This window comes from Spermophilus citellus, assembly GCF_964194105.1.
Source record: "Spermophilus citellus genome assembly, chromosome: 4".
Taxonomy (NCBI): Eukaryota; Metazoa; Chordata; class Mammalia; order Rodentia; family Sciuridae; genus Spermophilus; species Spermophilus citellus.
The window spans coordinates 29,239,683-29,255,620 of record NC_138185.1 but is presented as its reverse complement, the minus strand read 5'-3'; the positions used below and the strand labels follow the sequence as shown (position 1 = coordinate 29,255,620).

Sequence of the window (15,938 nt, the reverse complement as noted above, 5' to 3'; positions counted from 1 at the left end):
TGCTTCTGCCTCATTAGTTGCTGGGATTATAAGTTAGCACCACTGCGCCCAGCTGCATTTGTCTTAATGTTTTTTAGTTTGTACTTATTGCCTCATGTCAAAGCAGACCAGAGTAAATATCACAAGTGAGCAGTTATTCAACATATAATCCATTATTGTCAGGAATTTCTTATTTTTCCACATCTCAGTTACTGTTGTTATTGGGTAGCAGCAGCTCAGGAGAGAAAAAGTTGGCAAGTGATGAATGAAGAACACAGAGGCAGGTAATGAAAGTTTCATTAAGCTACTACCATGTCTATCTACAATAATTGTGTAAAAAGTTCACAAAGGTTATAGGGCATAGTGCAACACACCTGTAATCCCAGCAGCTGGGAGACTAAGGCAGGAGGATCACAAGTTCAAGACCGATCTCAGCAACTTAGCAACGCCCTTTCTAAAAATAAAAATCTGGTGGGGCAGGCTGTGGGGATATAGCTCAGGAGATAAGTGCTTTGGGGTTCAGTCCCCAGTATCAGCAAAAAAAGTTTGGAGGGCTGGGATGTAGGTCAGTGGCAAAGCATCTGCCTTGCATTTGTAGAGCCCTAGGTTCAACCCTCCAGTTCAAAAAAAAAAAAAAAAAAGTTTGGACTAGACTAATTATACCAGCTTTTACAAACATTAAATCTGGGGCTGTAACTTGGTGGCAGAGCACTTGCCTAGCATGTGTGAAGCACAGGGTTCCATCCTTAGCATCTCATAAAAGTAAACAAAAGCATTCTGTCCATCTACAGCTACAAAAAGCTCTTTTAAAAATTAAATCTGGTAACATTTTTTTGAGTCTGTTTTTCCATAATTTCCCTGGTTCAATAACAATTTTATTGTTTTTTGAGGGCGTTTAGGGAAAATACTGTACTTCACAAGTAGATGTGAGTATATAGAACACACTTGGGGTGGTGACTGGTGCTTCTCTTTACATTTTATTTAATAACTTGCAATGAGGCTTAAAGTATATAGGTACCGATGAATCCTTAGTATTATAAAACAATACATCAATTATAGAAACAGCATAAAATGTGATGGGGGTTTCTGGGGAACGTAAGCATAAACCATGTATTTTAGGTAAAAATGTGTCATTAGTAAAGAATAGAGGTAAGAAGGAGAATATGGTTATTAGTAAATTTACTTTTTTCTTTAATTTTTGTTTTTCCTGGGCCATGTATGTGCATGTGTGTGCTTGCCCATGCGTGCAGCTTATCATAAAACAGCTTATAAAAGACCTCAGCATACTTGGATCATAACCGTTGCAGTCACATTTATATATTGGTTTAGATAACCCACAAGCCTTTACTGGTAATTTGCAGGAATCTTTGGCCCAGTTTTGGAGATATTCATTTTCTCATAAAGCAAGCACAGCTGTAAAAAGCTTTAGTATAAGCTGGGTGTGGTGAGTTGTAGACCCAGCTACTCAGGAGGTTGGGGCAGGAGGAACACTTGAGCCCAGGCATTCAAGACCAGTCTGGGCAACGTAGTGGAACTGAGTCTCAAAAAATAAGAAGCCCAAGTACAAACATTCAAATTTTAGCATAAAGTGCCTCATATGCCCCCAATTTAGTATTCAGGGGTAACTTCACAGACATTCTAGAGAAGCCCCAAGTTCCCTTCTAGTAGTGTTTGTTAATGTGATAGGTTTTTGTTTGTTTGTTTGTTTGTTTTTGTTTGTTTGTAATCTTGCTGCTTTAGCCTCCCAAATAATTTGATGGGTTTTATTTTTCACATGCATTAAAAAAATTTATTTAACATGCATTCATTATAATCAGGTTTTCCTTTAATATTTTATCATTAATGAAAACCCTATGATACAATATTAAGTGAAATATATAAAACAGTTAAAACATGCAATAGATACCACATATTACATTAATGTATGAAAAGCATAAAGTTTTATATGGTTATATGTAGCACATATATGACATAAATAATGAAAATGATTTAAAAATAAAGCAAAACAATGATTTTCCTTGGTGATTTGTTGTGATTTTTAAAAAAATAATCATTTTTCATGCTTACATAAAAACGTTGCTTTAGAATCAAAATACTTAAAATTATAAAATATGTATCAGTTATTCAAACCAATCATGTAACATAAAAGATAAAATTGGAAGAGAGAAGGAAAAGGTAATTCAAAAAGAACACTTCTTTACAATGCATTCATTAGTATCATTCCTCAGAACCTTATTCTGATTATTTTTTAAAGATGTATTTTTTAGTTGTTGATGGACCTTTATTTTATTCATTTATCTATTTACATGTGGTGCTGAGAATCGAACCCAGTGTCTCACACATGCTAGGCAAGCGCTCTACCACTGAGCCACAACCCAGCCCTCTTTTTTATTTTTTGGGGAGTGGGGTCTTGCTATGTTGCCCAGGTTGGTCTTGAACTTATGGGCTTAAGTGATCCTCCTGCCTTTTGAATAACTGAGACTGTAGGTGTGCACCGCCACACCTAACTGAATTGCTGTTTTTCTTTGTAGCACTGGGGATTGAACTCAGGGGCACTCTACTATTGAGCTTCACTCTCAGCCCCTTTTTTATTTTCAGACAGGTCTCAGGTTGCACAAGTTGTCTTCAAACTTGTAATCCCCTTGGCCTCCCATGTAGCAGGGATTACAGGTGAGCACCATCACACCCAGCTGAATGATTTCTTTTAGTGATTTTTTTTTCTCATTTGACAAACTCATAGCTTATTGATTTCATATACAATAACATTTTGTTTTCTTGAATTGTATTTAGGATTTTTCCCCCCTGTACTGTTAAGTGTGGTTGGTTTGTAGCTTTCCTTTCTGTGTTGTTATCAGGTATTGTTATAAGGGGAATTATGGCTTGACAAAATGAATAGAATTCTTTTTTTTTCCCCCTGAGCTTTTGTACAGGTTTACAAGGTGAGGATGATCTGATCAGTGGAAGTTTCTTTCTAAGTGGTTTATTCTATCAAACCACCTGAGCCCAGAGCTTTTTTGGACATTTCTGGGATGATATTTTCAAAATATTTTTTATTTCTGTAGTTTTTTTCCAGAAAATTGCCAACTTTAGCAAGGTTTTCCTGTGCATTAGAACAAAAATATTTTCCGATGTTCTTCTAAAGATGGAAAACCACATTTTCTATAAAATAGAAACAGAACTGTAAAGATAGTAAGTTGAGATCAAATTAGAGGGGGAATGGAAATTGGCTGAAATGAAAGGAAAAATTAAATAGCAGAATCAAATGTCTTATTGGTGAAACAAACAGTACACTTGACTCTGAAGGAAATTAAGTCTATGATGGTGAAGAAAACCTTGAAATACTCTTTCAGGATGTAGATAAACAGAACAGAGATTTGACAGTGGAGGTCTAATGTGATAGGGAAGGAAGAAAAAAAAAATCTGTTCACAAAATGGATAGGAACATATTAACAGACTTTCCTAAATTGAAAAGACATCTTTTGTTTCTGGAAAATTAATAGGCAAAGGCCCTCAGAGACTTACACAGGCAACAGGTTTGACTTCTGAGTTTAAAGAAAAACTCTTACAAGCACCAATTTACTTAACCAGACAAGCCCAGTTTTGCTACCATTTTCAGTGCTAGAAGACAGGAGATCAGGACTAGAAAATTTTGAGGGGAAGAGTTTGAGACTCAAGAATTTTATAAGGTATGGTGTAGCACACCTGCAATCCCAGATAACTCAGGAGATGAGGAAAGAGGATGGCAATTTCCAGGCTGGCTTGGGCAATTTAACGAGACCTTATGTAAAAATAAATTTTACTTATTGATTTATTGCTGGGGAGTGATACTGGACAAATTATATTGTGTGCATGTATGAATATGCAGGAACGAATCCCATTATAGGTACAACTATAATATACCAATAAAAAAAAATGTACAAAGAGGTGGGCACAGTGGATCCCACCTGTAAGGGAGACTGAAGCAAGAGGATCACAAGTTCAAAACCAGCCTCAGCAACTTAGAGAGGTCCTAAGCAACTTCGTGAGACCTTTGGCTAAGGGCTTCAAGGTTCAATCCCTGTTACAAAAAAAGAAAAAAAAAAAAAAAGAAAGAAAAAAACATGTTTAAGAAGGGGATGTATCTCAATGGTGGAGCACCCTTGTCCCTGAATTGTATTCCCAAAAGCAGGGTTGGGAGGAACCCAGAGCCTCCTGCATAATAGGCAAACCTTCTACCACTGAAAAAAAATTATATTTTGTCTTAAAAAGTGCAAAAGGAGGGCTGGGGATGTGGCTCAAGCGGTAGCGCGCTCGCCTGGCATGCGTGCGGCCAGGGTTCGATCCTCTCAGCACCACATACAAACAAAGATGTTGTGTCCACCGAGAACTAAAACACTCTCTCTCTCTCTCTCTCTCTCTCAAAAAAAAAAAGTGCAAAAGGAAGGTCTGTCATCCTGTCTAAAGTGGACAAATATAAATAGGTTTGAGGGCAAAAGGCACATTCAATTTCTTATTACAACCTCACAAATACATACAATTATGTGACATTCGAAAACATTAAATATTTCTCTTTACATAAATAATATAAAAGGAATGATTCGTCATATAGTGACATAAAAATAAATTTAAAGGAAGTCATTAGGAGAACTAAAAACAAGGTTTTTGCCTTAAAAACCACTATATAAAATAAAAGCAAATGTGGGGGAAAATGTAAAACAACAAGAAATAAAAATTACAAAATAGAATGAGCAAACACATCAGCTATCACAGCAGAAATATAATGGGTTAAATCCCAGCCAGAGTGGAGGAGCTGCGGTTTTTTTTGTTTGTTTGTTTTTAAGAGAGTGAGAGAGGAGAGAGAGAGAGGATTTTTAATATTTATTTTTTAGTTCTCGGCGGACACAACATCTTTGTTGGTATGTGGTGCTGAGGATCGAACGCGGGCCGCACGCATGCCAGGCGAGCGTGCTACCGCTTGAGCCGCATCCCCAGTCCCGGAGCTGCGGTTTTTACCTCAGATCCTTGTGCCTCCAGGCTTTGCTAGTGCCTGACCCTAGGTCTAACTTGTTTCGCCACACTAAGCGAGGCTAAGGTCACAATTCAAGGCTGACTCCTTACTCCCAGCAGTCCTCCCAAGTCATCGAGCACTCCCCGCAGTGAAGGAAGCTGGCTTTCTGGGTCAGGGATGAAGTCCCTGCCACTGCTCCTTCTCACTCAGGGATGCAACACAGGGACTTGGGCCGGGCCTTACACCAGGGAGGGACCCCGCACAAGGTGAAAGCGCTCAAACCCTGCCGGTATGTAATGCATATTTTTCCTCATTGCACCTTGGAGACCGTGAGCCTTCGCAAGCAGCAAGTTTCAAATCCTCTGGGTTTGCAGGCTGACGTAGTTACTGGCCCTCGAGCTTCCCACGATCCTGCCTGTGGTCCCCGTGACCTGGCGGGCGGCTGGGTCGGATACACCCGCAATGGCTTGTTGAGCCCCAACCACGCAGTCTTTCAAGATCTAAATGCGTCCGCTTGGAGGCCGCCTCCCCAAAGCCGGAGAGGAATGGGAGTTTGGGGCTCGGAATTGGGACCCCTTTTTCGAAACCAGAGGGGCTCATCTCCCATAGCAAAATCTTAGATTCAAGGACGGCGCAGTCCCACAGGATTTGTTAGGAGAGACTGGGGCACTAAGTCCAAGGACTTGAGAGGACGGGTGACAAATGACAAACCGAGGGACTCGGGCAGACTATTAAGCATCCTGCAGCTGGTGAGACGGAGGGATCCCACGTGCGGGCGGAGACGCAGAGACTAAGGGGTTAAATCACCGTGCCCCGCCCCAGCTCCGGGATTGGTGGCTCCGGGGGGCGTGGCCGGGGGCGGGCCCGCGTTTGCCGCAGCCGCTGGTGGGCGGGGCCCGGGCGGAGAGCTGGAGGGGCGCGAAGCCGAGCCGGGCCCGCGCCGCGCGCCCCGCCGGGCGGGCTTCGGGCTGCGCCAGCTAGCCGGGCCCGTGGCGCCCGCGTCGGAGACCCTACACCGAACCCTGGGGCAGCGAGTAAGTGAGGCAGGCCCACTGCGTCGCCCCTCTCGGCTCCAACCCGCCGCCGTGCCTGCTGCACGGCTCGGCGCGTCTGTCCCGACTGGGAGCTGGGGAGGGGTCGCGTCCCGCTGCTAGGGTCCCGGGGGCGGGGGAGGGGAAATGTAGAGGAGGCCAATGATGTCATGGATGCTTCGCCCGGCCTGGGGGGATGGCGGCCGGAGGGGGTGCGGTCCGGATTATGTCACCTCTTCCCTCTGCGCCCCGCCCCCCAGGGCCACACGCGTTGGTGGGTAGCCCTAGGAGGTGCGGGCGGGATTTTCCCCACAGCAGAGACCCCCTGGGCACCCCTGCGGATGGCCTGTGGCTGGGGTCTCTATCTGTTGGCGCTGTGCGCTGTGGGCTGCTGGTGAATGGCGACCCCCACCCCCAGTGGAGGCTCGTGTGTGCGCGCGCGTGTGTGAGCTCCGGGTATGTGTGGGGGTGTGCTGTCGGCCTCCCCAGTCCTGAAACATGGGCTTCAACAGAGCCAGGATAGTGTCCATGCCTCCAAGGGAAGATGGATCTCCCCTCACACATCCCAACCAAGAAGTTCTGGAGATCTCTGTACCCCCAGAGCCCTACAGTGCCCCTGGATCCCTTTCCTCCCTCAGTCCTTCTTCCTGGAAGCCCTTCCTGGTTTCTCTGCCTGTGTTCATTACCTATTTGCATTGCTCATAACTAGCGTTCCCATAGGCATTCACCCTGCATTTTCTTGGTGCCAGGGCCCAGAAACCCTGAGGACTCTTTCATTTTTGTCCTGGGGTGTCCTGAGCTAAGTGCTCCAAGACCCCTGAGATATATCAGGGATGCTGTATTGACAGCATTTGGACTGATTCTAGAAGGCTATAGGATGAGCACAGAGAGCTGAGGTTGTATGTGGAGTGGAGAGGAGCTCAGGTCAAGGAAGATAAAGGATGGGCATCAGGAGGGACCTTGGGGACACTGCTGCAAGCTCTGCTTGATTCTGGGGACCAAGAGGAATATCAAACAATTTGCCCTTAATACATTTGCTTCTTAAAATTCCTGCAAGGTAAATGTGAGAATCTGAGGTGAAACAACCTACATTTGGTTCCACTCCAATCAGTCGAGCTGTGATTTACACTTGGAGCTGATGGAGCCAGAACTCCATCTTCTGCACTTGACCCAGCTCATGGAAGGATTTGGGCAGAATAAGAACATGAATGGCTTTGCCCTTTAGAAAGAGTCTCTTGGCTGCAGCTCAAGAAGGGAGTGCAGAAGAAGGGCCACAGAGGAGACTCAGCAAAGGTGCTGGCAGGAGGTGCTGCTGAGATCTTTAGGGGGTGGACTGAGTTGGACTTGGGGACCTCTGGGACTTCAAGTGTTCTAGCTTTGGGGGAATACAGGTGGTGAGGAGCGAGGTGGTTTCTATGGATTGGAGAGACTTTCATGTGTAACCTGTAGGTCCCTCTGTGACCACTTAAACTGTAATGTCACACACATTGAGTATTAATAAGACAGAGATAGAGGCAGAGTGTGGAAACAAGGCTGTCGTGGTTCGATGACATGGTTCGATGCCATGAAGCTTTCTTTTCAGATGGCACTGTTACCTGGGCCAGTGCAAGACCCTGACCCACAAAGGAAGCACAACCCTTCCTCTCGGCTTAATTCCTTCTTAGCAGTAAAAAATATCCCAACTCCTTGTCCTTCCAGCTCCCTGTCAGGTTTTTGAGGAAAGTACCAGCAGCAGTCTAATCTTGGGAGAGGAAAGGGGGGCAGGGAACACTTGCAAGAGGTTGACCATGACAGAGTAGAATTATGGCAAGAAGCTCTTTGGGCTCCAGAGAGAGCTTCTGTAGAATGACAATCAAGGATTCCCCAGGTACAGCACAAGGAAAGAAGGTTCAAGACAGTTTCATTTCTATCCAGAGCTCTGGGCATGTGAACCTAGTGGGAAATAACAGTCTAGAGAAAGAGTGGGGCAGATTGGCATATGACCAACTCAAATTTATGGTCAGATTATTTTTTCCTGGATCTCAAAGAAGGTGGTTTTGCATGTTTGTGCTGTACCTTACGGTTTAGAAAGTACCTTCCCAAGCATTAGCCCTGTCACTCACAGTCAACATTATCATGTCTGAGATTTCTTCTTATTCATCCCTGGCTTCTGATGCAGCCCCCTTGCTAGCTCCCTGCCTAGATTTTTAATTTTACTAGTGGTGCCTTTCTTTGGCATATCAGCACACTCAAGTTTCTATCATATTTAATTTTAAAATTAAAAAAGAAAACAAACATTGAGATTCCAAAACTCCTTAAATGATGGTGTTCTCTGGCCTCTGTTAGCAGGGAATTCTGCCATTTCATCTCTCTGCACCCCTCCACCCCTGTGGTCTGCTTTTCCCTTGTACTACTTTTCTGAAGCCATTCTTACTCACACACACCAGTGATATCTTCAACTGCCAAATCCAGGGCACACTCTGTAATCCCAATTTTTACCTGTCCCTTTTCTTTTTAACCCTGAGAGCTGCCCCCACATCCCACATTCTGTTTTTCTTTCTTTTTTGAGATGGAGTCTCTCTATGTCACCAAAACTAAGACTGGTATTAAACTCCTGGGCTCAAGTGATCCTCTTGAGTAGCTGTGACTGTAGGTGTACACCACTGCATCTAGCTTGCCCCCACGTTCTTGAGTCCCCCGTCTTGGCCTTCAGGGCCCAGCTTCTCCTAGATGCCTTCTAGCTCCCACACTGTCACCCAGACTTATGGGGCTCTTCTGCCTTAGTTGGAGGCTGGGCCCACCCACACCGCCCTTGTATGCTGAAGATTCGAGTCTTTCACTCCACTCAGTGCATGAGAATTATTTCTCTGGTCTTCTCAAAAAGCCTTATTTCAGGGCCAGGGTTGTGGCTCAGTGGTAAAGCACGCGCCTAGCTCAGGTGAAGCACTGGGTTCAATCCTCAGCACCACTTAAAAACAAAATAAATAATAAATGTATTGTATTCACCTACAATATAAATAAATATGCACACACACACACATACTTTTTAAAATTTATTTTTAAGACCTATTTCTCTCAAGCAATTTCCCCATTATGTTAAGGGTGTCCCACCTACCCTTATGCTTCAGCTCAGATTCTTTCCTTGTTTTTACCCCCCTGATGCCTCAATCCAGACATTTCCCTTGTCCCTACTACCTGAAACCCAGCTGTATGAGGCTTTGCCAGTTTCTCTTCTCCAAACCCTGCCTAGGCCTTCCCACTGGTTTCAAGCTTCAGGCCATTCAGCAACCATCCTCCCAATTCTAGCTGCTTCCTATACTTCACCGAGGGATGTTGAGAGAAGGGGGCCATGTTTAGGGTAGGAGGGGTTTCAAAGCCAAGGAGTAGCAGCCAGGATGGAGTATGCTGGGGAGTGGAGGCAGATACTAGGGTGAGGCAAAAGAGGCCTCACTCTCAGGGTTGTGGGTGTACCTGCACGTCCTGCACTTCACTTGTGCCCTATATGCCTCTCTTGCCCAGCTTAGTACCACTGCTGGTTATGGGGATAGACTTGCAGAAGGGATGAGGGTGGTGAAAGTTTGCTGTTTTCCACACCTGTGGGGAAAGACTGAGAGAATGGAATGCTACATTCCATTTAATAGACCAGTTTGGCGGTGAACTTACCCACCATCTAAGGCTGACATGGCCTGAAGATCCTGAAGAGCAAGGGTTTTACCAGGCTTCCTTGTTTGGGAACATTAACACTGGACATCATTAGAAGACAGTCTACAGAACACTCAAAAGGAGGTTGGATTCCTTCACTTAATAGAGAAGGAGGGCTTCCTGCCCAGTTTCTGGTGGAACCTGGGTGGGGGCAGGAGGTTTAAAGGCCTGAAAGGCACTGGAGTTTGAGCCATCTTGAGCCATCTAGCCAGCTGCTAGCACCCTAGTGCCCCTGTCCAGCTGGATTATGTAGATCTCTGTGACAGGTGTTCCCAGGTGCAGACTTCAGACAAAGGAACCAGGAAATCAGGCCTGCCTGAGCTCAGGTAATCCGAGGCCCTGCTCCCCCTCTTTCTGCCGGCCTGCCTTGGGGGAGGGGGCGCACATCCACAGAATTGACTTCATGGTGAACTGAACAGGATCAAAGTCCACGGGGGGGGGGAGGAGGGGGAGGGGGCAATCCAGGAAGTCTTCCTGGTGGCAGTGCATTCTTGGCAGGGTTCAGCAGGTGCAGGATCCTCTGGAGCACCGTGGAGTGCAAAGGCCGCCCCCCCACCCCACCTGTGGGAGATGTAGGCCCCGAGGGAGGCTTGGCCAGCGCCAGAAGCCGGCAGCACTGCCTTCTAGTCCTGGCCTCTGTCAGCTTGGGGGCCTCTGTAGTACTGACATCGGGGAGGGGGTCCCTCTCGGGCCAGGACCGCTACAGACGAATTGGGAAGACCTCCCTTGCCACCTGCTGCAGCTTCGGCCTGCATTCGGTCAGTCCGGTCTGCGTGCCCATGGCGCCGCCCACCCGCGACGCCCGCGCATCCTGCAGGGGCAGCTCCGCCCACCCAACCTGGTGACCGGGTTCCTTCCCGTGCACTCAGCCTCGGGGCACCTGCCGAGCGGCAGCTCCGCGAGGTAGGTTCTTCATTCCTCCCATTTCACAGAGGATGGCTCAGTCGGCCGGTCCAAAGTCGCGCAGCTGGTTCGGGCCGAGCCCCGACTGCGAGAGTCAGCCACATGGCCCCTGCAGACCGGGCCTCGGAGGGTCCCAGGCTTGAGGACCCATCGGCCCCCCACTCCCTTGGAAAGGCAAGGAGAGGAGCCTGCGCTGGTAGTGAGCTTCCACTTCCGCCCTTGACTACAACACCTTAGGGTAGGGGGCTGGGAAAGACCATTGCCTTCAATTTTTTAATAGAATTATTGTGTCTCTGACCCTCCCCTAACTTCTGAGGTTCCCTAATGGATTCAGGTACTTCTCTCCCAACCCCATTTCCCTAGCCGCTGAGGCTGAGATGTAGAGGCCCTGACCCAGGGTAAAGAACTAAATTCTGGGAGTTGCAGCAAAGAGAGGTTCATGAGTCTGGGAGGCTTATGGATGAGGTGGGTTTGAAGCACAGGTTGAGGAGTGGAGTGCCCTGGGGCAACAGGTAGCCCCCATTACCAAGCTATTACTCTTACTCATTCCTATTCCTTCACTTTGAATGTCTGGGAACTCTTCTACATTAGGAAAGGGGACACTGAGGGGCAGGGTGGTGCTGGGGTTGATTTGGCTGGGGTGGTGGGAATAGGGGTGGGGTCTGACCTCTCTACCTTCCGGTCTGTGCCCACAGTGCCCTCCTGGCTTAGTCATGGCGAAGCTCGAGACACTGCCCGTGCGTGCTGACCCAGGGCGGGATCCCCTCCTGGCCTTTGCCCCACGGCCCTCTGAGCTTGGACCCCCAGACCCCCGCCTGGCCATGGGCAGTGTGGGCAGTGGGGTGGCCCATGCCCAAGAGTTCGCCATGAAGAGTGTGGGCACCCGCACAGGGGGTGGGGGCAACCAGGGCAGTTTCCCAGGCCCCCGAGGCAGTGGCAGTGGGACCAGCAGGGAGAGGCCAGGCCGATACCCCTCAGAGGACAAGGCTCTCGCCAACTCCCTCTACCTCAACGGCGAGCTGCGGGGCAGTGACCACACAGATGTCTGCGGCAATGTGGTGGGTAGCAGCGGTGGCAGCAGCAGCAGCGGTGGCAGTGACAAGGCTCCACCACAGTATCGTGAGCCCAGCCACCCACCCAAGCTCCTGGCCACCTCTGGCAAGCTAGACCAGGTCAGTCTCTAGGGCCTGAGACTGTCACAACCTTTTTCTGGGGTGGGAAGTAACTCAAAGAGATGGGCAAGGAGGGCTTTCTTGGAGGTTGGATCATAGGGGCCAGGAGGCAAGCTGGGCCAAAGAGCTATGGAGTGGGGCCCCGAGGCCAAGACCAGCTGGGGGATCCAGGACAGGGACCTGGCTTGGGGGAGATACCAAGTAGAAACCCACAGGGGAGGATGTGGGGTTGAACAAGGCTCAGCTAAAGGGAAGAAGCTGAGCCAAGGTCAAGGACTCATTCTGATGCTCACTGCTCTTCCTTGCTTTTGCACAGTGCTCAGAACCACTAGTTCGGCCATCAGCCTTCAAGCCTGTTGTACCCAAGAATTTCCATTCCATGCAGAACTTGTGTCCCCCGCAGACCAATGGGACCCCTGAGGGACGACAGGGCCCTGGTGGCCTCAAGGGTGGACTGGAAAAGTCTCGGACCATGACCCCAGCAGGCGGAAGTGGGGGCGGCCTCTCAGACTCAGGCCGGAACTCACTCACAAGCTTGCCCACCTACAGCTCCAGCTACAGCCAGCACCTGGCGCCCCTCAGTGCTTCCACCAGTCACATCAACCGCATCGGCACTGCCAGCTATGGCAGTGGCAGTAGTGGTGGGGGCTCGGGCTACCAGGACCTGGGGACTTCTGACAGTGGGCGGGCCTCCAGCAAGAGTGGGTCATCATCATCCATGGGGCGGCCAAGCCACCTGGGATCTGGGGAGGGTGGAGGTGGAGGCCTGCCATTTGCAGCCTGCTCACCACCCTCGCCCAGTGCACTGATCCAGGAGCTGGAGGAGCGGCTATGGGAGAAGGAGCAGGAGGTGGCAGCTCTGCGGCGCAGTCTGGAGCAGAGCGAGGCAGCTGTGGCCCAGGTGCTGGAGGAACGGCAGAAGGCATGGGAGCGAGAGCTAGCCGAGCTTCGGCAGGGCTGCAGCGGGAAGCTGCAGCAGGTGGCCCGCCGTGCCCAGCGAGCCCAGCAGGGACTGCAGCTCCAAGTGCTGCGGCTGCAGCAGGACAAGAAGCAACTTCAGGAAGAGGCGGCCCGGCTGATGCGGCAGCGGGAAGAGCTAGAGGACAAGGTGGCCGCCTGCCAGAAGGAGCAGGCCGACTTCCTGCCCCGGATGGAGGAAACTAAGTGGGAGGTGCGGGCTGGGGGCTCTGTCCTTTCCCCTCTGTCTCCCCTTCCTCTAACCCTCTGGAAAACCCCAGAGCAGTAGCCTACCACTATTCAAAGGGTGAGAGAAAGGAATAGAGGGACCAGATTGACTTTGGAGTGTCTATTAGGACATGAAACTGTCCCTGAGCTGATGTCAGATGAACCCTGTATGTCCTGAGTCCAGCAGGGAGGCCGGTGTGTTATCCTTGCTTGGTCTGATGAAGGGCTGAGCCTGAGTCCTGGGAAAGCTTGGTGGCCCTGGTGTTGGATATGGGGATTGGGTTGGGGTGAGCAGAACTCTGCCTTTATCCTGGCTTCTTCTCCCACCTGCCCTTGCCCAGGTGTGCCAGAAGGCCGGGGAGATTTCCCTTCTGAAGCAGCAGCTGAAGGACTCGCAGGCTGATGTATCCCAGAAGCTGAGTGAGATTGTGGGTCTGCGCTCACAGCTGCGGGAGGGCCGGGCCTCACTGCGGGAGAAGGAGGAGCAGCTGCTCAGCCTGAGGGACTCCTTTGGCAGCAAACAGGCCAGCCTGGAGTTGGGTGAAGGTGAGCTGCCTGCCACGTGCCTCAAGCCTGCACTGACCCCCGTGGACCCTGCCGAACCACAGGAGGCACTGGCCACCTGCGAAAGTGATGAGGCCAAGATGCGCCGTCAGGCTGGGGTGGCAGCTGCTGCCTCCTTAGTTTCCATGGATGGGGAGGTGGATGCTGGAGGGGAGAATGGGACACGGGCCCTAAGGCGGGAGGTGGGGCGGCTGCAGGCTGAGCTGGCAGCAGAGCGGAGAGCCCGGGAGCGCCAGGGCGCCAGCTTTGCAGAGGAGCGCCGTGTTTGGCTGGAGGAGAAAGAGAAGGTCATTGAGTATCAGAAGCAGCTGCAGTTGAGTTATGTGGAGATGTACCAGCGCAACCAGCAGCTGGAACGGAGGCTGCGGGAGCGTGGGGCAGCAGGGGGTGCAAGCACTCCTACCCCACAACATGGTGAGGAGAAGAAGGCCTGGACCCCTTCCCGCCTTGAACGCATTGAGTCCACAGAAATCTGATCCTCCACCTGGGCACGTGGCCTTCTGACAAGTGCCCTGTCTCAAGGCCAGAGTCCCCAGCCTCCCCTCCCTTCCATTTCCCTTCCCAATGTGCCCCATGTCCCCAGACCAAAGAGGTTCTTAGAGCAGCTGTGACAAGGCTCCTCCCTGCCCCCTCACGCCCTCCCAGTTCCAGTACTGCCCCTGTGGGTAGCCACTTGGACCCTCCTCTTAAGGAGAGAATGGGGAAAGGGCAGAGTGCATAGGGATGAGAGCCCAGGCAGCAGGGAGCATGCCCCCTTTCTGGGCAGCCCCTTGTTGGAGATGGAGGCAGCAGGCCTGCAGTGCCATAAGATGCCCCAGACCCTCAGGGAGTCTGGGCTGCTGTTGTTGGCCACTTGTGTCTAGTGATGCTTTCTGTGCTCACTTCCTAGGCCGTGGAGCCTGAGGGGGCCTGCACGGGTCTGCCAAGGCCGACAGACCCTGGGCTCCTGGCCTCTCTCCTTCCTGTGGTGTTATCCCTCCCTGGGCAGATTGGCAGGACAAGTAGGAGCAGATGGCCTGCCTGTGTGGTTGAGAGGGCTACCTGCCCAGCCCCTCCCCTGTAAGGTCTCTTGGGTTTAGGCCTCAGAACCTGGCCTGGCCCTGAGTGTGTATTCCCTCTGTGTTGGGCTGGAAGCTCAGTGTCCAAGGGAGATCTTCCCTCATGTTCTTGCGAAGGGTCATCTGGAGGTTTCTACCTTCACCCTTCTGGCCAGGATCCTGCAGGGCAAGAGCCCCAGATGCTTGGCTTACCCCACACCCAGGGCCACTGTCGGCTCTAACTACAGCTATTAAGTGCTACCTGCCTCTCAGGCACTCCCCTTGCCCAGCTTCTGAGGTCAGATGAGTGTCTGTGATGTCTTCCTGTGTCTTCCCTCACTCACTTCCCCCAGTTTCCTGCTTTCATGCTCAGAACATCATCTTCCCAGGCTGCCTCTTCCCCAGAGTCTCACTTTTTCTTCTAGTAGAAAATTCTGCTTGATCTTTGGTGCACTGCCCACTTTCCAGCTCCACTGGCCCAAGTCTGAGCCCGAGGCCCTTGTTTTGGGGTGCCAGGAGGGTTGGATGCAATTGCGCTTCAAGAACAAGGCTGACCTAAGAGGAACACTGACCTCTTGGTTCCTTGTCAAGCTCTGAGTTGGCTCAGCATTTGCCCAGGGAGGCCTGGCATGGCCATCAGTAGGAGTTGGGACAGCCAATGTCATTTCCTTCTCTGGTGGCTCTCTCAGAATCTAACTCCCCAAGATAGGAAGGGAACTTGTAATTTCCCTTCTAAGAAAGCAAATTTCTAATTCACCAGCAATAAAAATCAGAGGAGGCTTGGCCCTCAGCCCTTGTGTTTCTCTCTTTCACTCTTCTACCCCCAAGAGTTTGGGGGCAGGGTGGAGAGAGCTGGCAACTACTGTGAGCAAGTCCCCCAGTCCCTGACCAGCCTCCTCCCATGACTGGTGACTGTTTAATGAGCTGTGCATCCCCCACAAAAACAGGAGTGCCCTTCTATGTGGCCTCTAACCCTCTGCACAGCCTCTTCTGGATGGTCCTCACCAGCTCTTTGAGCTACATGTGAGGCCACCCTGGCAACCACTGCCCATCCCACTCACGTCTCACTGTACCTGCCCCGGAACCTGGGCCTGGGCCACAGGGGCTGGGAAAAGAAGGCATTGGTAGGGGGAAAATAATATATATATATATATATATATATATATATATATATATATATATATATATATATCAGCTTTGGGATGTCCAACCACAAAATAAATTATATATAAATATATATAAATATATATCTCTACCATATGTGATGGAAAGACTTTTGTTTTCCTTTCCCAAAGAAATAAAATGGAGAAAGCCTCTTGAATGGCATTCTTGTGGCCTGCTTGTGTCTGCAGGTGTGGGAGGTGAGGCCTGGAGGGTGGGGAAATGGGGAGGACAGAGC

The 15,938-nt window shown here is 50.0% G+C and overlaps 1 protein-coding gene across 1 annotated transcript; it reads left to right on the top strand.

The window, feature by feature from the left end:
* The first annotated feature begins 5,848 nt into the window (after positions 1-5,848).
* Positions 5,849-15,850, top strand: LZTS3 (leucine zipper tumor suppressor family member 3). Its single transcript, XM_081292179.1, is given in 7 exon segments — positions 5,849-6,000; positions 9,945-10,004; positions 10,611-10,737; positions 10,739-10,780; positions 11,277-11,753; positions 12,070-12,924; positions 13,280-15,850. Coding segments are annotated over 5 exon segments (2,127 nt in total). The 5' UTR covers positions 5,849-6,000; positions 9,945-10,004; positions 10,611-10,683; the 3' UTR covers positions 13,979-15,850.
* Positions 15,851-15,938: the final 88 nt, after the last annotated feature.